This window comes from Acinonyx jubatus, chromosome A2 (genome assembly GCF_027475565.1).
Source record: "Acinonyx jubatus isolate Ajub_Pintada_27869175 chromosome A2, VMU_Ajub_asm_v1.0, whole genome shotgun sequence".
Classification (NCBI taxonomy): Eukaryota; Metazoa; Chordata; class Mammalia; order Carnivora; family Felidae; genus Acinonyx; species Acinonyx jubatus.
In genome coordinates, this window is record NC_069383.1 from 110,082,161 (window position 1) to 110,105,240 (window position 23,080).

General features: G+C 50.6%; 2 protein-coding genes across 6 annotated transcripts in view; one reads left to right on the forward strand and one right to left on the reverse strand.

The window, feature by feature from the left end:
- Window positions 1-14,891, forward strand: part of CFAP92 (cilia and flagella associated protein 92 (putative)) — a 70,723-nt gene extending 55,832 nt beyond the window's left edge. For 2 of the 4 annotated variants that reach the window (XM_053218860.1, XM_053218861.1), the window contains exons 12-15: window positions 9,155-9,319; window positions 9,874-10,086; window positions 10,176-10,320; window positions 13,989-14,891. In XM_053218860.1, coding sequence (XP_053074835.1) covers window positions 9,155-9,319; window positions 9,874-10,086; window positions 10,176-10,320; window positions 13,989-14,047 — 582 coding nt within the window. In that variant the 3' untranslated portion in view covers window positions 14,048-14,891. Of the gene's footprint in view, window positions 1-8,497; window positions 8,632-9,154; window positions 9,320-9,873; window positions 10,087-10,175; window positions 10,321-13,984 lie in introns of those variants that run through there. The other 2 variants (XM_053218862.1, XM_053218863.1) reach the window with 2 other exon arrangements.
- The window catches only part of ACAD9 (acyl-CoA dehydrogenase family member 9), a 46,402-nt gene continuing 35,430 nt past the window's right edge, over window positions 12,109-23,080 (reverse strand). For both annotated transcript variants that reach the window (XM_027049777.2, XM_027049778.2), the window contains 10 exons: window positions 21,236-21,311; window positions 19,605-19,675; window positions 19,227-19,346; window positions 17,962-18,090; window positions 15,978-16,057; window positions 15,123-15,249; window positions 14,830-14,907; window positions 14,238-14,366; window positions 13,529-13,601; window positions 12,109-12,672 (listed from right to left, as the gene is read on the reverse strand). In XM_027049777.2, coding sequence (XP_026905578.1) covers window positions 12,572-12,672; window positions 13,529-13,601; window positions 14,238-14,366; window positions 14,830-14,907; window positions 15,123-15,249; window positions 15,978-16,057; window positions 17,962-18,090; window positions 19,227-19,346; window positions 19,605-19,675; window positions 21,236-21,311 — 984 coding nt within the window. In that variant the 3' untranslated portion in view covers window positions 12,109-12,571. The remainder of the gene's footprint in view (window positions 12,673-13,528; window positions 13,602-14,237; window positions 14,367-14,829; window positions 14,908-15,122; window positions 15,250-15,977; window positions 16,058-17,961; window positions 18,091-19,226; window positions 19,347-19,604; window positions 19,676-21,235; window positions 21,312-23,080) is intronic.

Genomic DNA, 23,080 nt, shown 5'->3' on the forward strand with positions numbered 1-23,080 from the left:
TTTTTGATGGAAGGATTGGACTCCTTACTCCACCGTACTAGAAGTCCTGTCTTCCTCCTAGCCAACTTCAAATTTTTACTTATTTCTATTCTTGCGATGATGTGTGCGTGTCGTGTCTACTTAATCCTTTGCTTTACTATCATTCTTTTCTTTCAGAAAGTTTTTGTAGATAATGAACTTTCAGGGTGCTTGCAGGTCCATAGTTATCATTGTCTTTGCACTTGAATAGCACCTGAACTGTTTTTGAGATTATGCTTTCAAATCCCTGCACGCAGCCTTCCCCCCACCACCCACCAAACCCATCGCTTTCTAAAATCAAGAATTGTGGGTAAGTCTGATACCCACCTGATCCTTTTTCCTTTTTAACTAGACTGTCATCTCCTCTGGAATCTTTTAAAACTTTCCCTTAATCCTTAGTGTTCACCTTGGTGTCGAGGTGGGAGCTTTTTGTTTTTCACTGAAGCTTGAAGGGCTTTCCTCCATTTTGTTTGCCCTCTTAATTTGTACTTGTTGGTATTTAAGGTTTTTTTGATATTTATTTTTGAGAGGGAGAGAGACAGAGAGTACTAGTGGGGTAGGGGCAGAGAGAGAGGGGGAGACAGAATCTGAAACAGGCTCCAGGCTCTGAGCTGTCAGCACAGAGGCCGACGTGGGGCTCAAACTCACCAACTGTGAGATCATGACCTGAGCCAAAGTTGGACATTCAACCACCTGAGACACCCAGGTGCAACCCCCCTTTTTTTTCTTTAAATTTTTTTTTAATGTTTATTTATTTTTGAGAGAGAGAGACAGAGCACAAGTGGGGGAGGGGCAGAGAGAAGAGGAGACACAGAATCCGAAGCAGGCTCCAGGCTCTGAGCTGTCAGCACAGAGCCCGATGTGGGGCTCGAACCACGAGATCATGACCTGAGCCGAAGTCGGATGCTTAACCGACGGAGTCACCCAGGCACCCCTCTTCTAAAAAGATTTAAATTTTTGTTCATCATATTTACAGTTTGGATCTACCAGGAATGTATTTTTTGTATGAGGGTAGGACTCTAATTTCATTTCTTCTACATGATCAATGGTACCAGCGCTTTGCTTAAATGCCCATCCCTTCCCAAATGATTTATGTTGCCTATTCTGTCAGATCAAGTTGCTTTTCATACATGAGTTTGTTTATGGGAGATTGAGATCTTTATTGAAATTGCATTTACGAATGCATTATTTTCTTCAAAGAACCAGTGTCTCTGTTGTTTTTTGATTCCGTATTGTACACTTATTTCCTATTGATTTCTGCTCTTATTCCTTCTTCTTACTTTCTCTGGCTTGAATTTGCTCTGCTTTTTCTTCAGATGGATGTTTTGATTATTTTCAGATATGCGTCATTTTATTATCTTAGTGTATTTATTTTGGCTAAAAATTTCCTATGAACATCAAGTGCATCCCCGTTTTTATACATTGTATTTTCATGACTCAGTTAAAAATGTTTTCTATACATTTTCATTTTTTGTTTGATCAATGGATTAGCTAATAGTATATTCTGTAATTTCCAAATACTTTGGGCTTTTTGTTACCCCTGTTTGTTTTTCAGCTCTATGCACTGCTGTCGGAGAATATATTCTGTATAATTTCTATCCTTTGTTGATATTTTACAATCCAGAAAAGGTCAGTTTTGGAAAGTGTTCCAGAGTATTTGAGAAAAAAAAAATATATCCTGCAGTTGTTGACAGTGTTCCAAATACATCAACTTTGTTTTGTTTTTCAAACCTCTATCCTGATCTTTAAATTGTTTCTTCTCTCAGTTACTAGGGGAAGTCTGTTAAAATCTCCAAATGGGATTATGGATTTGTTTCTTCTCTCCTGGTTTTGCTTTATATCTGCTCGCTTATGTTTTAGATACACACAAATTTAAGACTGCTTTATCCTGTTGATTTGATTTTTATAAATATGATAAGACTCTTTGTCTCTGGTAATACTTTTTAGAGCAAATACCGTAAAATGCATATATCTTAAGTATATAGCCTCATTCATTTCCATCTATGCACATACCTGTGAAACCATTACACAGATCAGGGGGTAGAAGGTTTCTATCACCCCAAAAAGTACCACGCTCCTTCCCAATTAACTACTATCTTGAATTCTGTCATCATGGAATAGGTTTGCTTGCTATTTGTTGGACGCTATATAATGGAACCATACAGCATGCATCCTCACACTGGCTTCTTTTGTTACACAAATATATTTATAAAGATTTATATTATTATATATTTGTTGCTGTGCAATTTTCCATTATGCGTATGCCACAATTATTTGTTCTCCTGCTGATTTCCATTTGTGTTGTTTTCCAGGGTATTTTGGGGGAGGCTATTATGGCTAAAGTTGCTATGGTGTTTTTGTACAGATCCTCTTTGTTGGACCCATCTACTCATCCCTTTGGGCATATACCTAGGAGTAAACTTACTGGGTCATAGGGTAGGCACGTGTTTAACTTTTAACTGCCACGTTTCCGAAGTGGTTGTGCCATTTCACACTTCTGCCAGCAAATACAGGAGTGTAGCTTTCCATCTGTGCTGCAGTGTTGCAGACACTTGAATTTGTCCATCTTTATAGTCCTACCCACTCTGGTGAGGTGTACTGGTATTACATTTTAATTCCAATGTGCCTTTCCCTGATGAATACTAATACTGAGCACCTATTTTCACCTACTGTTGGCTATTTGTATATTTTCTTTTGTGAGGTGCCTGTTCAAATGCAGTTTTTCCTCCAGCTCATCTGGATCTTGTTGTTTTTTTTTTTAAATCCAGATAAGCTGTGAGTTACATGCATTACAAGTATCTGCGTGCGTGGCTTGCCTTTGCATTGTTTCAGTGTCCTATTTTGAGGAGACGTGTTTCAATTAGTTCCATTTATCATGGTTCTCTGGTTAATTTTGGGGGGACATTTTTCTTGTCAGAATGCTAGCTTGGCAGTTATTTTCACACTTTAAAGCTGTCAGTTTTGCTCTTTTTTGAGATACTGTCCTCTCCTGGTTGCATTTAACATTGTTCTTTTTTCTTTTTTAAAAATTTTTTAGTGTTTATTTTTGAGAGCGAGAGTGAGCGCACGAGCAGGGGAGGGGCAGAAAGAGAGGGAGACACAGAATCCAAAGCAGGCTCCAGGCTCTGGACTGAGAGCAAAGAGCCCAAAACGGGGCTCGAACCCACCAGCTCTGAGATCATGACCTGAGCCAAAGTCGGATGCTCAACCGACTGAGCCACCCAGCTGCCCCAAAATTGTTCTCCTTTTCCTTTTGTTTTACTATGATGCTCCTAGGTGTATTTTTCTTTGTATTTATCTTGCTATGGGTTTGTAGAGCTGATTGAATCTGTGGCTTGATATCTTTACATTTAAGAAAATCTAGACCCAGTATTTCTTTTCAAAAATACTTCTGTTCTAGTCAAGTTCTCTCTCCCTGTCCTCCTGGGATTCTAATGACAAGTTAGATATTTTCACTATGACTTACATCTTATATTACTTATATATCTCATGCTTTTATTTTTCCGTGTTTTAGTGGGTGTTCTTCAATCTGGATATTTTTTTTTAAATGTTTATTTTTGAGAGAGAGCATGAACAGGTGAGGGATGGGGAAGGGGGGAAACAGAGGATCTGAAGTGGGCTCTGTACTGAGAGCAGAGATCCCAATGTGGGGCTCGAACCCATGAACCATAAGATCATGACCCTTGCCAAAGTAGGACACTCAACTGACTGAGCCACCCAGGCGTCTTCAATTTATACCATACGGTAGTATACAGTACAAATTTTAACTAACCTATCTTAACTCATTGATCTCTTCTGCTGGATGTTCATTCTGCTGTTAAACCCATCCAGTGAATTATAATTTTAATGATTTAAAAAATTTTAAGATCTCCATTTGATTCTTCTATGGATTCCAGATATCTAGTTCAATTCTCCACCTTTTCATTTAGCTTATTATATTAATCGTAATTCCAATATCTGGATTATCTTGGGTTTCTTGCTATTACCTACCTTTTCTCTTCGTTTTCCTATTTGGTCCTGTGTCTTGGCATGTCTCTTAGTTTTTTAAAATTGAGACATAACTGACATGTTCTATTCGTTTCAGGTATACAACATAATGATTCAATATTTGTGTATATTGTGAAACGATCCCCATGGTAAGTCCAGTTAACAGCCATCACCACATATAGCAATTTTCTTTTCCTTAGGAAAACTCTTAAGATCTACTTTCTTGGTAACTTTCATATACAATGCAGTACTATTAACTGTAGTCACCATGCTATCTATATATCACACCCCCATGATTTACTTATTGTATGATTAAGATTTTGTACCCTTTGACCATTTATTAATTTCACCCACCCCCTACCTCTAGCAACCACCAATGTGTTGTGTATTTATGAATTCATGTTTTTGTTCATTTTAGATTCCACAAGTAAGTGAGGTTTCTCAGTCTTATTTCATGTAGCATAATGCCCTCAAGGCCTAGCCATGTTGTCACAGAAGGCATGATTTCCTTCTATTTTATGGCTGAGTAATATTGCATTGTGTAACACACACACACACACACACACACACACACACACCCCACTCCACATCTTTGTCCATTCATCCATGGATAGACACAGGCTGCTTCCACGTCTTGGCTATCATAAATGCTGCAGTGAACATGGAGGTCCATATATCTTCTTCAGTTAGTGTTTTCATTTCCTTCAGATAAATACCCAGTAATGGAATTGCTGGATCATATGGTAGTTCCATTATTAATTTTTTGAGGACCTTCCATACTATTTTCCATAGCCGCTGCACCAATTTACATTCCTACCGAGGGTACACAAGGGGTCCATTTTCTCCACACCCTTGTCAACACTGGTTATTTCTTGTTTTTTAAATAATAGTCATTAAAACGTGTGGGGTGGTTTTGATTTCCATATTCCTGATGGTTAGTGATGTTAAGCATTTTTTTTTTATTTACCTGTTGGCCATTTGTGTATCTTTTCTGGAAAAATGTTTATTCAGATCTGCCCATTTTTAATCAGGTGTGTTTTGCTGTTTTTTGGTTGTTGCTATTGAGTTATAGGAGTTCTTTATTTAGTTTAGGTATTAACCCCCTTATTGGTTGTATCACTTGCAAATGCCTTCTCCCATTCAGTAGGTTGCCTTTTCATCTTGTTGATGGTCTCCTTTGCCGTGCAGAAGCTTTCTAGTTTGATGTAGCCCCACTTGTTTATTTTTGCTTTTGTCAAATCCAAAAAAATCATTGCTAAGATGGATGTGAAAGAGTTAACTGCCTATTTTTTCTTCCAGGATTTTTATGGCTTCAGGTCTTAGATCCAAGTCTTTAATGCATTTTGAATTGATTTTTGTGTATGGTGTGAACTGTGGTCCAATTTCTTTCTTTTTTTTTTACATGCAGCTGTCCTATTTTCTCAGCACCACTTATCGAAAAGACCTTTTTCCATTGTATATTACTGGCTCCTTTATTATAAATGGACTATATATATGTGGTTTATTTCTGGGCTCTATTCTGTTCCATTGAACTTTGTGTCTATTTTTATGGCAATACCATACTGTTTTGATTACAATAGTTTTGTGATATAGTTGAATCAGGAAATGATGCCTCCAGCTTTGGTCTTTCTCAAGATTGCTTGGGCTCTTTGGGGTCTTTTGTGGTTTGGTAAAAATTTTAGAATTGTTCTATTTCTGTGAAAAATGCCATTCGAATTTTAATAGGGATTGTATTGAATTGGTAGATTGCCTTGGGGTGTTTCCTTAAATGATGAACACTGTATAAGAAAAACTGTATCTTCCTACAGAGAGGATTTAATTTTCTTCTAGCAGGCCAATGAAGGACAAATTCCCCTAAAAAGGCTTATCCCTTGTTTGCATTTATTTCTAAGCACAGATTTTCTGAATTTTCAACTATAAGCTTAGGGTGTAAACAGGTGCCTTCCTCCTTGGCACACTCTGAAATCCAGTTTTTGCTTCCCAGCATGGTGACACTTTCCAAAATACCTGCTGAACATTGAACCTTTTAGCTGCTTTTTTTTTTTTTAATGTCTTTTGTTTATTTCTGAGACAGAGCATGAGTTGGGGAGGGGCGGAGAGGGAGGGAGACACAGAATCCCAAGCAGGCTCCAGGCCCTGAGCTGTCAGCACAGAGCCCAATGTGGGGGGGTCGAACCCACGAACCATGAGATCATGACCTGAGCTGAAGTCGGTCGCTCAACTGAGCCACCCAGGTGCCCCGAACCTCTTGGCTGCTTTTTCTGCCTGGGTTCTTGTCTGCTCCATTCATCTCATTCATGAGCAATTTAGGAATCAGCAAATAAATACCTTGAGAGTAAATTGTGTAGGGTGGGTGGGGGAGGATTCAATGTTTTCTCCTTCTCTCCAGGTTCTTGGCCCCTCGAATTCTGACTTCCTTGATCACTATCCAGTGATGTCAAGCAGATGTCCATTTTTCTCTGCAGTCCTGTCAGTTGCTTAATAAACTTTGAGGCTGTATTGTTAAGGGGCACAAATGTTCATGACAGTTATACCTTCTTGCTCTGTTAATCAATATACAAGGTCTTTTTGTGCCTCTTGATAGTTTTTATCTTGAATTATGTCGTCCAGTCTTCCAAATGACACTCCAGTTTTTCTCGTCTTGGTTTTGTGGTTCCTTTTTGCCTAGTTTGTCTTCTTCCTCCCTTTAATTGCAACCCTGTATCTTTTGGTCTAAAGCCATTCTTTTTAAAAAGATTTATTTTGTAATCTCTACACCCAACATGGGGTTTGAACTCACGACCCTGGGATCAAGAGTCATATATGCTTTACTGACAGGGCCAGCCAGACACTCCTAAAGCAGTTTGTATAGACAGCATGTTAGCCTGAGATTTGCCAGTTGGCAAACAAGCCATTTACTGAGAGTATTGTTAGATTAGGCTTTTGAGGCTCACTTTCTTTTAAATTCTTCCTTTCTTTGGTTAGACCAAAGATTTAAGAGTTACACATTCTTGGTTTCTAAAGTGGCTGTCCTAAAGACCACATTCATTTTTGTAAATTCCTACTGAATTCTGAAACTTTATTAAAGTGTATTCTGAGATCGAGAGAGTGTGTGCAAAAGGGGAAGAGGCACACAGAGAAAATCCCAAGCAGGCTGCGGCCTGTCAGCGCAGAGCCCAACACGGGGCTTGAACCCATGAACTGTGAGATCATGCCCTGAGCAAAAATCAAGAGTCGGACACGCAAATGACTGAGCCACCCAGAGGCGGCCCCTGAAACTTTTTATATTAATACCCTCCTTTTATCTTTTCCTATGCACACCTTACCATCCCTTTTATATATTAAGTCTCCAGGATTTCAGTTCTAGGTTACTATGCTTTTCTGGTCCTTTTTAGACAAGAAAACATCACTTGGTACCTTTGTCCAAACTTGGGTTTTCCTCCTCCCTTTTGAATTTTCTTCCGAGTGTATTTTCAAAGTCTCTGCCTAAATTCCCAGGCCTTGCACACCTGACACACTCACCTCAACTGATGTACAGTCCTAGGTTCAAGTTCTCCACCTTGTTTCCTGCTCTTGTAGAATCTGAGGTCAGTCTGGTACTTTTCCCTTCACAGGTGGCCTGCTGTCTCTTGGGGTCTCACACTTCATGAACAGTGTGTCCAGGCTTGGAAGTTTCCTGATCTATTCTGATGTTCCTGCTTTCTTAAAAGTTCTGATTCCCATTTCCCCCTTCCTTTTGGGGCTTCTGTTATTCACACATTTTGAGTTTGGTTCCCATTCCCTAAACTCAGGCTTGCTGTCTGAGCCTGGATTCCAGGTCACTTTGCGGCGTCTCACTCGCCCACGCCCCTGATCTCAACTCTTGTGTTTTGCCCCCAATATTTGTTTCTTTCGTCTGCCGCTTTTAGGATTGCATGTACGATAAATTTTTATCCCATCCCTTCCAATAGCTTGGCTTCAGTTCAGTTTGTGCCTCTGGTCTTGGATACTGGTCCTCCTCCTCAGGCATCTAGTTACTTTGGCTGAAGAGTCCAACTTTCCCTGCAGCCTCCACCCCCAGGGCAGAGAACGCCAGGCGTCCAGAAACACCGTTGACCACTGTTTTGACCTCACGTAATCTCTTTTGGTTGGAACTTCAACCTCAAACTCCAGGAAGTATCGTAAAAGGAAGAAGCGGTCTCCCTTAGGTCTGAGGACTTGCACTTTTATTAACGCAGACTGACTCATTCCGACCAACCCTCCCGCTGGAAAAACCGGACCAAATACTCAGTGCTCTGATGAAGCCATGTGTGTGCCACCACAGGGTCCTAGCTCAGATGGCCCGTCTGGCATGGTCATCTGGAAGGTGTTCCAAGGCAAGAGTTTTGTCCCTCACCCGATGACGTGTGGCCTGCCTTTGCCTTCAGTCCCTGTTGCTCTCAGCCATGCGGGTCCTACTGCCTTGACCTTTCCTTCGTGTCTGAGTCACAGATTTATTTAATCTTTCCCTTGGTTACTTTGCTTTCTCTTACAGAAACTGCTCAGAGACTAAGACACTGGGGCTTGGCCTGAAGTAGTGGTTAGTATGTGAGTCAAGGTCACCATCTTTGGTTAAGAAAAAAAAGTTCCTTCAAAGCAAAAGATGGTGACTTTGCCGGAGGTGCACAGGCAAGTGAAGGGCAGGCTATGGGTGCTGCACAGTACGGAGTGCAGCTTCCTCTTGGGGCCCCGCCACCTTTCCCTGCACTGTTCTCTTTCCTCACTGCTGTTTTCATTCACAAAGGGAGCTGACAAACCATCGTGGGGCTCTGGAGAGACGGGGACGCTCCCTATGTAGTCGGCACTGAAAGGTGACCACAGGCAAGGATGGTATATACCACGAAAACCTGAAGCTTCTCCCACTTCTGGCCATCTGAGCCACAAATTCTCTCCGTGGCTGGGTGCTGTGTGTTCTAGTTACGTCGACCTTACTTACGCCAATCTCCTTTCTGGTCCCGAGTTCCACCTCGGACAGTGAGGCGTTGGACCGGATGGCCCTCTGGCAGTGTTCTGGGATGGAATGGCCACCCTGGTGCTCAGGAAGCGACACCTGAACCACAGCCATGTCCCAGGGGTCCGCTTGCTCCACACAAGCTGGCAGCTGGTGTCGAGGGGCCTGTGTGTGGGTTGTGACTCGTGTCTCTTTCTTCAGAAAAATATTGCCGGGGTCTACCAGGTCGGCAAGAAGCCTCCGAAGTCTGTGGTGAAGGTGATCAGAATCGCAGCGCCTGCCAAAGACGCGGTTTATAACTACAGCATCCAGACCCTGAATTCCACACAGCTTGCCAAGAAGGAGCTGTATCGAGAGATGGCCAAGGTGAGAGGCCCAGAGAGGGAGGCAGTGGATGCTTGCACTCCAGAGTAACAGCTAACCCGGTGAACCCTCTCCTCTTGTGACCGTGCTGCCTGGAGGTCAGCAGGCACTCTCCGACGTGCACAAGAGAGTCAACCAGTGAGGGGAAGGAGATGGGGGGTCGCATCCCAGAGGGAGAGGTGTTCTGTTCCCATGTTACACGTGAATCCTCCACACGTGGGAGAGCCAAGCCATCCTCAACACATGCTCCCAGGCACCTGTCTGCACACAAGTGTGGAGGCCTTGCCTTCCCTAGAGAGCTCTTGTCGCCGTCACCCCGAAGGAAAAGCCTTGGCTGAGGCTGCCAGCACATGACCTTTAGAAGAGGGCTGCTTCCGTCGAGAACACCCACGCCACCCTCACGGTTCAGTTACTCTGGAGGTCTGGTTGTCAGGGACTGTCATTCTGTCCCCCCTATGCCGCCGTTTCTGACACCTGCTTGGAGACTGGAGGGCTAGTCGGCCCCGTCCGTGTCTGTTACCAGCCCTTCTACCCTCGTGTCTGCCCCTCGTTTCTAGGAGCCAAGGAAGAGGTTCACGTACTCCCAGAATTACCTCTCAGCCATGGTGGAGCCCCAGGACTCTGAGGAAGAGGAAAAGAAAGCCAAGAAGCAATCCCGCCAGGCCTGGCTCATGGCCAACGGATTCCAACTGACAGGTCTTCACAAAAGCACCGAAAGCGGCCGTCACATCAGGCTGCCGCCCGTTGGCATGGTCACAGAGCTGAACGAGGTCCACGGGGGGGGGGGGGAGGAGTAGGGCCTCAGGCGGGGTGTGCACAGGAACCTCCCTCCTAACTTACTGTGCCGTTCTCCACGTAGGAGTGGAGGGAAAACACACCGCTCGCTAACGTGCTGGATCGAAGGAGGTGGACGTGGGACCGGCGCCACCAGGACTTTGACCTGTACGGGAAGCCACCACTTTTCTTCGAGCTGCCCCCTTCTCCAGTGCTAAAGCCCAGAACAGGTAAGAGGCCTTTGCGGGGCTGAGCCTCCCGATGCCATGGACAGTTGGGAACTCTGCTGCTGTGCGTTTGTGGCAGGATCCATTTCCCTTTAGCTGCCCAGACTTTCTGAGAGTCAGATTTGGGTTTGGCGTTAGCGGGCTGGGTGAAAACTCAGGGGCCCTGGATTCTAATTCCAGCTGTCATGCTAACTTGCTGTGTGACATTGGGCAAGTCGCTTCACTGCTCTGGGTCTGGTTTCTTACAAAACGCAGAAGTCGGAAGATAGGTCTAAGGGCTTTCTGAGCCCCAACACACATTACCCAGGACCGGATGGATGCCTGGCCAGCGGCTGGGGGCAGGGGCTCTGGGCACCTCTGGGACCTTCTGACTCCCTTCCTATTCCAAGATGCTGCCATCCCTCTCTGGGGGAGGGAGGGAGCCTAGGAGCATGGGTCCCTCTCACCCTGTTTATGAAGATGGGCCTCATTTACAGGTTAACAGAGAATCCAGACTTGTTGGTTGCCAGAGCCTTTGCTCAGGGAGAGAGAGGAGAGAGAAACTCATCTCTGGTTTGCCAGAGAAACCTTTCTCAGAAAGCTAGACTAGATAGATAGAATGGATTTCTTTCTTCCCGCAAGCCCCGAGGGCAGTGGGTAACAGCTCTGAGAAACAGGAGGAAATGCTGGCAGGCTGCTGAAACTGGCCTCCCTCCTGTCTGGCCCTTGCTGCCTCCCTCTGGAACAGGCTCTGGGGCTGCATGAAGGTCTCCTGGCCCGGCCCAGTGATGCCAGGCCCCACTGCAGGCCTTCCCAAGCTGCGTTCCCTGGGCACGGTGGGTAGCCAGTGCCAGCTGACAGCAGGCCACAGACGCACGCTGGGGCCTCTCCTCCCCACTATGTGTTTAAGGAAAACTCGGAAACGGCAGGTGGGAAAGGGAGATTTGAACCAGGGGCCCCAGCCTTTGAAACTCAGCTGGATGCAGAGAACCAGCTGCCGCCAGGGGCGACCATGACTCCAGGCCTACAGTGAAGCCCCTTTCCCGAGGGCTGCCCTCGGGGCGGGAGGTCTGAACAGATGCTTCCCTGGCAAAGGTGCTCCATGCAGCCTCCGGTCCTGGCACTATACTAGGAGGTTAGTACTCTCCATTTTGTACAGAATGCTTCCCTGCGAACAAAACACTAAGAATGTCAGGTTTCACTGGAAAGTCACGTCCAATGTCACAAGATTTGTAAACTTTTACCTCTTGAAGATTAGTTCCCCAAACCCTGGCGGAGTGCTCAGGCCAGCCGTCCGTGCAGACTGACTTGTACTTGAAGGGAAAGGGAAGGGCCTGGCCGCCTCCTCCCACCTCCAGGTGATGGCCAAAGCGGGCTTTCTGGAGCCCCAAACTCCTCAGGACCAGGTGAAGCCTGGAAGCGTGCCAGTGTGAGCATGCAGGGACCAAGGCATCTGGCTAACAACATCAGAAAAGAGTCTAGAGAAATGCAAAGGTCTATTAGTGTCACCTCAAGATTCCTTTTTGTCCCCCCTTCAAGAGTGAAGGCCAACTTCTATAGAGACAGGAGACAGGCCCCAGGCAAGAAACAGCATATGCTGTCATGCAGCCAACCATATGGTTTTCACCCATCACCCGAGAAAGCCCAGAGACAGGGGCTTGGTACTCCCTGGAGCATTGTGGCCTGGGCACCTGCCCCTCAGCATTCAGGGCCTTCCTCTTCCTGCGGGGTGAACACAAAGGGAACTGGAGGCCATCACCAGAGGGGGGATCCCAGGGCTCTGAGGAAAAACGTGACCAGTGCGGCAAAGGCTGAAACACAAACTACGTTTCCTGGTTTTCGTTAGTTCCCAGTATATGTTTTAAGTGTATACGTTCCACGTACACAGTTGGCAGGTGGTTTCTTGGAGAATGCACAGCCCACCAGAAGAATGTGTGGTCCGGCAGAAGCAGCTCCCCAAGCCCGAAACAGGTCCCCGCCAGCCTCGTGCCACAGGCAGCGACGTCTCCCACTAAACTAGCAGAAGCCCCTCAAATCCCAGGTGTCACCAACTGCCTTCTCTCCGTTTCTTCAGCACCTGGGATCAGGTCAAGCAGCAGGGCCTGCAGGGCAAAGCCTAAAGAGGTGCCTTGAGGCCAGGAGAAGGCCCTTTTGGTATAGACTGGGAAGAAACGGTTCCACTTGTAAAAAACCCCAAGTCCTCCACCTTCTGGAGAAAGAGTTGTCCAGCGACGGGCCATGGCTTGGGGGCAGCAAGGAACCCTGTCCTCTTGCTTCAGGACGTCCTTTCCAGGGGGTGGGCACAGATGTAAGCTCGCTTCTCTAGGACTTGCTCGGACACTTTCTTAATCTGTTCATCTAGATTTTCTGGAGAATCTGGGAGGAAAAAAGAATAGATTTGTGATAACAGAAATATTCCTGGAACTTCTTTTTTTTTTTTTTTCAAAGAACAGCCCACCCACTGTGAAGGGAGTCCTGAAGGTGACCCTCTTCCTCCAAACCCCCAAGGAGGTGATTCTGGCTGCAGGGAGAAAGGAGGGAGAGGGGCTTCATCCCGTAAACCAAAGGGTTCATCCTGGTAACCCCGAAGAACCCTGGATCTTGTGGGAGCAGGGGCTGGAGAAGGACCCTTTCCCCAGGCAAGCCTGCCAGAGGAGCAAGTGTGTCTCCCTCCACAGCACGTAACAGACATGCCAGCACCCAGGGCCAGGAGCTGTACACGATCACGGGCTCCTCTCCTCCGTCACTTGGCAACAGGGGTGGGCTCTGCAGGGGACACGTGACACAGAGCCTTGAGGCCAAATGACCATAAGGGTCAGAAGAAGAATGTGAGCCGGGTGTTCCCAGACTTGGCCAAGTGGCTACAGTAGAAGAGGAGCATTCCAGACCAACAGCTGCATGAGCCAAAGCCTGGGACTTCTGCTAGAAGGCAGACTGATTTTCCCCGGAGTGCAGGGGGTGAAGAGGCAGGTAAAACGCTGCCTGCCTTTGCAAACCTTCACTAGGCAGCTGCCAGACTGGGGCTAGGCATGCTGGGCAGACACCTGTGGGGACTCTGACAGCCTTTGCTCCTGCCCGGCAGGCCAGCCCAGCTGACCCTCCGTCACTCAAGGGAGAGGTTGGTGAACAGCCAGCAGGCCCTGGGAGCCTGACAGGGGCCAGGAGCAGCTCACCATCAACAGTCACCTGGAATTAGGCCCTCCCCTCCCACCCCCAAGGCCACCCTACTTACACTTGTCCAGCTGGGACAGGGTGAAGAGATTCTGGTAGTAAGCTTCGGCACAGAATATGTTGGCCAGGAGAACCTGCCAGAACCAAGGTTAAAGAGTTGACATAGAGACCTAGAGATGACATAGGGCACCCCCTTTCTGGTGTGTGAGCTTTAAGGAACTCCATCAGCCAAACTAAGCAGCTTGGCTGGAGTCAAAAGGCCTTGCTCAGGAGCCAGAGTCATTATTCTAATTCCAGCCCTGACCCAACTAGTTAGCTAATTATGCGACACTCTGAGCCTCAGTTTCCTCTGTGGCAGGAAAGCCATCATAATCCTAGTGCCCACAGGCTATTGTGGGACAATGCATACGGCAGGTGCTCAGTTACGGCATCCGGCCCCTCGGGCAGGGTAAGGAAGGCAGCCGGAGGAGGGCACAGCTTTGGGACCCTCCTCACTCACCCACTCCTCTTCCCTCAGGTAGGAAGACAAAAGGGAGTAGCCCTGTGTCCTGAGCAGCACAGACCTCCTCCTCAGAGCTGACCGCCAGTGCGGGCCACGGCCACAACTCAGCAAACCAGCAGCCTCCTGGACCACTACCGGGCTGAGGCCTTTGACCTGCCCAGTCCCTCGCTCCTGAGACTCCTTGACTGGGTCATGCCGCTCGCTGACCCCCTCCTCCAACCACTGGCCTCATTAAAGTTCAGAGGATTAAGCGGGCAGGGAGACTTACCTCATGGTCATGGTTGGGGAGCCCCACTCGGATGGAGCGGCTGGCCCGCGACAGCACCGCCGTCATGCCGTACAGGTTGATGAGGATGTTGGCCACCCGCTTTAGGATCATCTGCTCCTCCACGATGGTCTGGGAGCACAGAGCCCAGGGTGGAGGCTCGCCGCCCACGACCTCCCTCCCCGGGCACATCTTCACCAACCTCCAGGCCTCAATTCATGCCTAACACAGCCTCTCCCTTTGGGTTGGGGGAGGCTGGCTCACCGGATGCCCGGTTTTCCCTTCTGTCTCAGTTTGGGCAGGGGTCAAGGTGAGACCAGGTCCCGGGAAACTGAGACACAGGCTGGTGCTTACTGTGCTTCATGTCACCGGGAGCAGCAACAGCCCTAGATTTGGGCTCTAAGGAGCCTCTCTCTGTCTGGAAGGCACCCACCCAAGTGGCCCCTGGCACAGCCAGCCCCACCCCATGCCTCCACGGTGACCAAGATTTCTTTCTAGGCCTGGTCCCAAAGGCGGACACTTCAGACAGCCCATCTCCCTGGCTCCCAAGTCGGAGGGGACCTGCCCTCCCCAGACCTGGCAGGGGCCCAGGTACCTTGCCAAAGCGGAGCAGTAATGTCTCTACAGTGCGGCCAAAGTAATACACATTCTCCTCGAGCTTGCTGGCGCTGTCCTAGTATGTCAGAGGAGTGTCAGAGGAGTCACTGCTCAGTGTCCCCTCCCCATGGTGCCCATCCTACCCAGACACGGCACGGCTGGGGCTCTGGGGCCCAGGCTCTGCTACCAGGCAGGGGCCATCTTCCCCAACGCCCTGGGCACAGCCCTCTGGAAAGGGACATCCCCCGGAAGGGCACCCAGATGGGGGGTATGCCAGCTGTGCCCACTCACCGCGACACTGGGGTGCACAGCTCCCAGCTTCCCTGTCAGCCCCATGTTCACAGTTCGGCCCACGGAGTCTCGAAGCTTCTGGCTGATGGTCTCAATGACAGTGCTCACATTGCCCCGTTTAAGCTCACTGCAGAAAGCCCATGGCCCCACGAACTCAGGCCCCACTGCTGGTTTCCACTGCCCAGCAACAGGGTCCCTAGTGGCACACCAGAACTGCAGGGCACCTCTTCCCTAGGACTATCCAAGGCATTAAAGGGACCTACTCAAGACCTATGTGCCGCCCGCCCTGGCCTGGGCCTGCTGCACACTTGTCAGAGCAGCTGGTCCCTCTGAGTGGAGCCACACGAGTTCTCTCCACAAGCAGCAGTCACAGCCGGCCCCCAGGTGTTCTCGGGTTAAGGAGTCTACAAATAGTCTCAGCAACCCGTACGGGGTTCCAGCAGTGATTTCTAATTGCTCCGAGCCCATGACGGGGGTCCAGGGGAGCCATGAGGGAGAGAAGGAAGTGGTCTCCTGTTAGCCTGGGAGCCCAGCACCTGAGGGGTACCTCTCATTCCCTAGGTTCTGAGAACACAGCTCCCTGCAGTGTGGGAGGCAGGAGCTGCCAGTGGAGGCGGCCCGTGACTTCCTGAGGCAGCAGACCCTCCCATCACTTGCAGGTGCAGGCCAAGCTCTGGAGCCCGGCTTTTAATTTCAAGGCTCCTGTCCCCTTCCCTCCCTCCAGCCAGCCTGCGACTGAGCTGAGCACTGCATGGCTTCACCGGGACAGGGCGGCCTCCCTCCTCCAGATGCCCTGGGATGGGCCTCTGACGGGCAGGTGGGACCTGAGGAGCAGACAGTGGGGCTGGCACCTACTTGATCCTTGCGGTCAGGATGCGACCGGCGTGCTGCAGGCCCGTCAGGGCAATGTACATCCGGAGAATCTCGTTGGTTCCCTGTGGCCAGCAGTATGGAGGTCAGAGGCTGCCCCCTCGGGATGGCCTTGCCTGTGCTGTGCACGTGACTGGGTAGGCCACACCACTGCCCACTTGTCAGTGCTACAGAAGCAGCCTCACAAAGGGAGCAGGGCTGTGACCTGAGGGTCAGGGCAACACGCTGGCTACCACCTCCATGGGGAGGAGTTGCGGGCTGACCAGAGAACCATGGCCTCCCTAGGGACCTACCAATTCTCTATGACCAACTGCACAAGAGTCATTCCTTTCTCCAAGCCTCTACTTCGGCTTCTTTATGAGAGAAGCCACTTTCCCCAGTGGGGAGGGATGCTGATGCCCAGGGCGCAGCAAGCGCTGTGTGGGCACCACCAGATTCCTCGGGGCAGCCTCCGACCGTGCCCGAGTACCAGGTGTCAGTACCTGCTGCTGTGCCCACGCACACCACTTACTCCCCGGGATTATCTCAGGGAGCCAGTGGGGTTGCGGGTCACACAGCCAGCATGGGGCACTGAGCGCTACAGCCAGGCTGAGCCATGGACGGGAGACTCCCACGGAAGAGGAAGGAGAGCTTGGAGGACTGCAGGCCAAGCCATGCCCCGTCTCGCAGTCTAGACTAGAGCATTTGCTTCGCACCGAGGGGTCCGTGCCCCTCAGAGCTTCTGCCCCACCCAGTCACACAGGATTGAATTCAACCAGGCCGAGGGAATGGGGCCTCGGAAGAAGCATTCCTGGGGCAGCAGGGATGTGATGCATCCCCGTGCCCTTGGGACTCGTGACTTCAGGCTGGTCACATCCTGTGTATCCACTAAGAAAGAGGACCACAGGGACTGGGATGTGGGGAGCACACCCTGAGGCCTTCCCCTGAGTTGGTAGCCCAGGAGCGGGGCCCCACCTGCACATGGTCTGAAGGTGGCCCTTCAGAAACCACACCAATTGCTCAGGCTCCGAGCCTGGTCCATGGGCCTGCCTCTCTTACAGCCTGCGTGCATCCTGAAATCCCATCCATCTCTACAGCCTCTGGACTCAACCTCTCTCTTCTGCTGCGGGCACCCGGCCTCTGGTCTCACCTCTGCAACCCACCCCCAATGTCAGCCCCAGGGAATCTCCCACAACGGGAATGTACCCGAGTCACTCCCTGCCCAGAAACCTCTGACAGCTTCCAGCACCTTCACAGTAACATCCAGACTCTGCTTATTGGCCACGGTCCTCCACAGCCTGGCTACTTGCCTCTCCTTCTTATCTACCTTCTGCCCCAGCTCCCCTCAATCAGGACTATCCGCTGCTCCCACAAAGGTTTGCTTACTCTACCTAGTGCTGGCAGGCAAGGCCCTGTCTGGGCCTGGCATACTCCATCTCCTGTGCCTGGCCCAAACCATCCTCCCCTAGGCCAGGCCCAAGTTGTTTCTGCCGCCAGGGGCCCAGTGCACTTGCTTCCTGAGACTCCAGCTGATCTAGGGGGAAGGGCACCTCAGGCCCTCACTGCACTAGTTTGGCCGTGCAGTCAGACCATGAGCTCCCCGAGAGCTTCTCGGCGGCCCCCACGTCCCCTTTCCTTACCCCACTCGGCCTCTCCCCACTCACTGAAGTCCCTCTTTAGGCTTGTGAGCCCATGAAAGGAGGCAGTAATTAGGGAGTGGTCAGGGCTGGGGAAGCCCATGGAGAGGACCCTCAGCTGCTTCAATACCCAGAGAAGGAAACCCAGACCCAGTGAGAGCCCTGGAGGCAGAACCAGGCCCTCCCATGAGATCTCTGCTTGTCTCAACATAGCCAACGGAAGTGGCAGGCTCGGAAGAGGCCCTTGCTTGGCCCCTTGGCCTCCCCTCCATGCCTGGGAAAGGGGCTCTGTGAGGAGGGACAAACGAGAGCGCTCAGGGTGGGTGGTGGGGGACGGAGTGGTGGGCACTCACCTCGAAGATGAGCAGGATGCGGGTGTCACGCAGCATGCGCTCGTACGGGTAGTCCCTCATGTAGCCTGAGCCCCCGAGGATCTGCAGCGCCTCGCTCACGCACTGCCAGGCACACTCTGAGCTGAACACCTGCCGCAGACCCAGGACACGGTCAGCACGGGGACGGCAGGGCCGAGTCCCTTCCACGAGGGGGCCTTAGCCAGGGCGGGGTGACTGGGCACGGAGAACTGGTCTCTAGGATGAGACCGACCCTGTAGCAGCCCCGATGCAATCTCCCGGGGAGGCCTCAGGCAAGTCCTTTGCTTCCTGGACCACAATGACCAGCTCTGGCCCCCCACTCACTGTGACTCCTCCTACCTCTGAAGCTTCCTTACAGTGGAAGGGGCCACTCTACACCTTCCACAGAGGAATCTCCTGTCCTCCTCCACGAGGCCCGACCCTGCCCACCCAGGCCCTTTCACCCACAGCTCGCCCCTCTGCACAAGAGCTGCTTGGCCCGACACCCGGCTGGTGGGTGACACAAAGACACGTCTGTCCACACGTGAGCACCCGGACAGCAGAGTCACTGTCCTGCTCGGCTGGGAGCTCAGCCTCTGGGCAGGGGCTGCGCCCAGGGGCCGTCCCTGTGTCTGGCTGTCGGTGAAGGATGAGGGGGCACAGTGAATGCAAAGTGCCTGGCACAGAGACCTACTGACGGTGCCTCTAAAGCACCTCGAGACACAGCAGGGTCTCTCCTCTGAGCTCCTCTCACCACTTCTCCTGAACCAGGGATGCCTCTTTTATACTGGAGCTTAAAAAAAAAAAAAAAAAAAGACACTCCTCACCGCCCCCCTCCCCAAAATGAAGGTACTGAAAACTCCAGTATTTACCCAAAAAACAGGAAGGCTGAACACTCACAACAAAAGTCCTAAGAAAGCTTGGCTGCTGTTTTATACTGACGTGAAATTACATACGTGGCCTAGATTTTTCTCCATCTGCTACAGACCGGAGACAACTTGGCACAAACTGTGCTCAGGAGACACTGACCTGTCCTAGAAACGCACTCAACTGGGCACTGTACTTTGCTGCTTCTCCTATGCTATCCTGGTCTCTCCACGTGCGTCCTAGGGCGGTACCTGGCACATGGTGGGGACACCACAGATACTGGGTCGATGATAAACTGGCCTATCAGCTAAAGAGAAGAGGAAGGTGGCAGGCAACACTGGGTCTGAAAGGCCACAGCTAAGGAGCTGTTCTTGCTCTCTCCCGGGCTGTGCAGGGATTACCTTCACCATGGCAGCCTCAATGGAGCAGTCAGGAAACCCTGGTCGGTCCAGCATTCCTGCGGTGAGGTAGGCCATACTTTCCATTACATAAGCCTTCTGAGCCATCAGGGCAAACTTTTCCTGGGATGTTCAGAAAAAAACACAATCAAGAAACAATTTGCATGTGCTGAGAGCCAGATGTGCCAGCCAGCAGAGAAGGCAATTAAGGCCAAAGCCTCGGTGCCCAAGAGAACCAAGCCCCGGCATCCCGAACAGGGAGGCACGTTATCTCGCTGTCTTCCAAACTGCTGCACAAGAGTCCCCAGTACAGACCACGAAAGCATATGTGTAACGCCCACACGTGAACTCAACACACGCAGCACCCACAACCTTCAGTACCTGAATTAATCCAAATTCGCTGAGGTTCTTGTTGAACTGTTTCCTTGTGCAGGCATATTCGGCAGTCATTTCTGGAGAAGAGCAGAGTCATCACAAACCATTTTCTGGCTATCCTAGAATGATCTCCTAAGGCTATCATCAAGTCCCTGCGAACACTCAGGCAGGAGCTGTGAGAAGCAGGTCGGCTGAGACCAAATGCCCTGCAAGATGGCGCTGCCCCTTCCTAGTGTATCTGGTCAGAGGAGCGGCCGTCCACTCTCCGGGTGCCTCAGCAGTGGACAGGGGCACAAGCACAGAGTTTAGAGTCGGGCCTGACCCTGGTGCTTTTCCTTACCAGATAGTAGGCCGGGCCAAGCAGCCAACATCCCTGAGCAACACTACCGGCCTCCTAGCATGGCTGCCAAGGTTATCAGAGAGGAAGGTGTAAGGCACCTAGCGAGAGCCAGGGCCCCAGAAGCACCCCGACAAGAGGAGCAGGCTCACGCCTGTCCCAGCCGTCCCTCACCAGAGCAGGAGGGCAGCCTGTTTTGTGTATAGCTGTGAACAGGCGCCCAGCTCTGAGGTCACCTGAGAGGACACGGCAGCCTCCCAGCAGTCGGCAGCAAAGGCCAGCCCCGCCCCCTGCGGTGTTCTCTGAACGTTTCACAGGCATGATCCAACCACGGTCTGGCCCCCATGATGGGTTCAGGAGGTAGACAGGCACCCACATTCACACATTCCTTCTGGGCCTCGGGATCGCAAGAGTCTACATCCTTTGGAGACAGGCTAACCATGAGCGCCCCCACGAAGCTCTTGCTTCCTCATGCTTCTTGAGTTTTCCTGACGGGGAAGGGGAAGCAGAGGCCCAGATGGCTTCAGGGGCCGTGGCAGCTCAGCAAAGTGAGATGAGCCTGGAGCTTGGAGTCTGACAGAGTCAGCTTTTGGCCCAGGTGAGTGGCCTCGGGCAAATGAGTGATCCTTTCTGAGTCTCAGGCTCCTCATCTATGAAATGGAGAGAAGAGCCTAAAACAAAGCCTCTCTGTCCCCACCTGGCCCTGCACTCTGAGGACTTCACAAGCACTCTACCAGCCTCCAGGTAACCCTCAGCTCTGTGCCTTCCCCTTCAGTCACTTCCACAAAGCTGACATCCTTGCCCAACAAAAATCCTACAGGGTTAAGTTCGCTGACAAAAACTTCTAGGTTTCAGGTATGCTAATGGAAAAAACAAAGGCAACATCCCGAAACCAAGTGATAGGAGTCCCACTCCTCACCCACCGAGTCACTACAAAATGGGCATCTTGTGAGAAATAGCACTACTGTGCTGCTCACATCTGGATGTTTGCTAAGTAGCTCTGTTCTTAGTGGTCAGAGTAGCAACCCCTCTTGACCTCTGGCAGACTACACCGGCTCCCCCCATCCTTTGTAAGTAAAACAGAGGAGTGTGAAATGGGAACATTAGCCACCTGGGCACAGACTGACTACAACTTTTGGTCTAAACCAAAGCCCACGTCTTAACCTGCAGCTGGGCTGTCTGTCCAGTGGCCTGGCTCAGCACCGGCCTGCTGCGAGGACGTGGCAGAGCCTCCGGGATGGAGTGGGGGCCACAGGAGCAAGGTTGTGCCACAAAAGGCTCCTGTCCCCAATGTACCTACCGATCAGTTTCTTGAGCATCCCAGCCACAACACTGCCCATGCTGAACCGCCCACTGTTGAGGATGTTCATGGCCACCTGCAGGGAGAGTGGGGGTAGCTCACTGGGACTGCACTGCCCAAGTGTCCTGCTCACCCCTGCTGTACTGGGAAAAGCCCAAGGGCCAGACCACAGCACTGCTTGTCTATTTTTACCAGGTTTCATGAAGACAAAAGGCAAGTCGGTACAGAATTCTGTGCCAGCATCTGGGAAAGTTGTTCTGCCAATCCCCACCGGGCTGGGAGAGAGAGTAGTTCCCACACGTTACAACAAGGTAACTCAATCACCAACATCCTTGGAGTCACCCACATTATTCCAGAACAGGACAATTCTTAGTCCTCAGAGGAGAGGAGCAGAAACTAAGACCTACCAGGTACCCCTGCAAGCTACTTGGACTTTCCCACCACTCCCGAGAAATAGTGACCTGCCACGCCCCTACCATGCCTGTGATGCCTCAGAGGCAGGCTGGGGCTGAGGGCAGGAGTCTGTGAACACCACAGTTTTCTTAAAAGCTCAACTTCAAGTGTATTACAGCTTTTGACTGAACGCTTATAGAGGACTTGGGTGAATAAATCATGCAGCCGAATCTGAATTTATGATCACTTGTTAACCTGAACAGGAGAATCTCAAAGCAGACTTTGTGAGGTTGGCAACAACTGCTGGGAGGGGCGAGTGCGGTTCCCACGGGAATGCGGGAATAAGGCCCAGCCCTGGGTGCTGGATGGAGAGGGTGCCATTATGCGCCACCACAGTGTGACAGACACCCAGATCCTGCCCTGCTTCCTCCTGGGCCCCCTCCGGCCTCACACTCCCTGAGTCTCGGGCCGTGGGTGTGCGCTGCGCCAGTCTAGACCTGCCAGGACTATGATGAGGAATGCTAACGCCCCACCTTCATTCCCTCTGCCCACACAGGCTTGCGAAAGCCGGCTCACAGTTTTACGAATGAAATCCGTTTCGTGGCCTCTTCAGAGTTTATTCTTAACCTCATTAAAAAAATTGATTTTGAAGGAAAAAAAGATTTGAGACGAGGTCTCATTCCCCAGAGGACCAACGACCTAACAGATCTCACCCTTTCTCAAGAGGGGCTCCCGAGCTCAAGTGTCAATCCTACTTAACCCCGGGATCCACCCCCTGCCTGTGCAGCCCCAGAATGCTGCAACAGCATCCCTACTGCAGACCTCTCCGTCCATAATTTCTAAGCTGCATTCTACATCGCGGCCTGCCCACGAGCAAGACCCATACTCCATGCTTTCAACAGCCCCTGCCCGACCGTTCACTGCCTCCATGCCTCAAAGATCTGACCATGGACAAAACCTCTGACTGTCCACAGGAAAAGGCTTACTTTTCTCCCACATCAGCCAGGCAATGTTCCCCTGGCCTTTGCTCATTTTGTGGTCTCTGGAATCACTCACTGTTTAGCGTTTAGGCTAACTGGCAAGTAATCCTACTAATAACAAAGAGAGGGCTTTGGAAATCTTTCTTTTGTATATTAAAACAATTGTTTTTTTCACCTACCACGATGGGAACAATGTGTTAATGCAGTGTGGAAAGGACTAGGGCAAGGGGCACTCCCACACCGCTGGTGGGTGGGCGCGGGCCCAACTCCCCACGCAGCTTGGCAGCAGGGGCCACGAACTAAAAACGTTCGTGCTCTCCCACCTGGCAAGTCTCCTGCTGGATGTTTAAACCCAGGACAAGTGTGTACAGCTACAAGCAAGGACATACACCACACAATCTGGTTCTGAGCAGGGAAGGTGTGCGAACAGTACCGCGTGCCCGATCTCAGGGACTGGGAACATCAAAGGTGC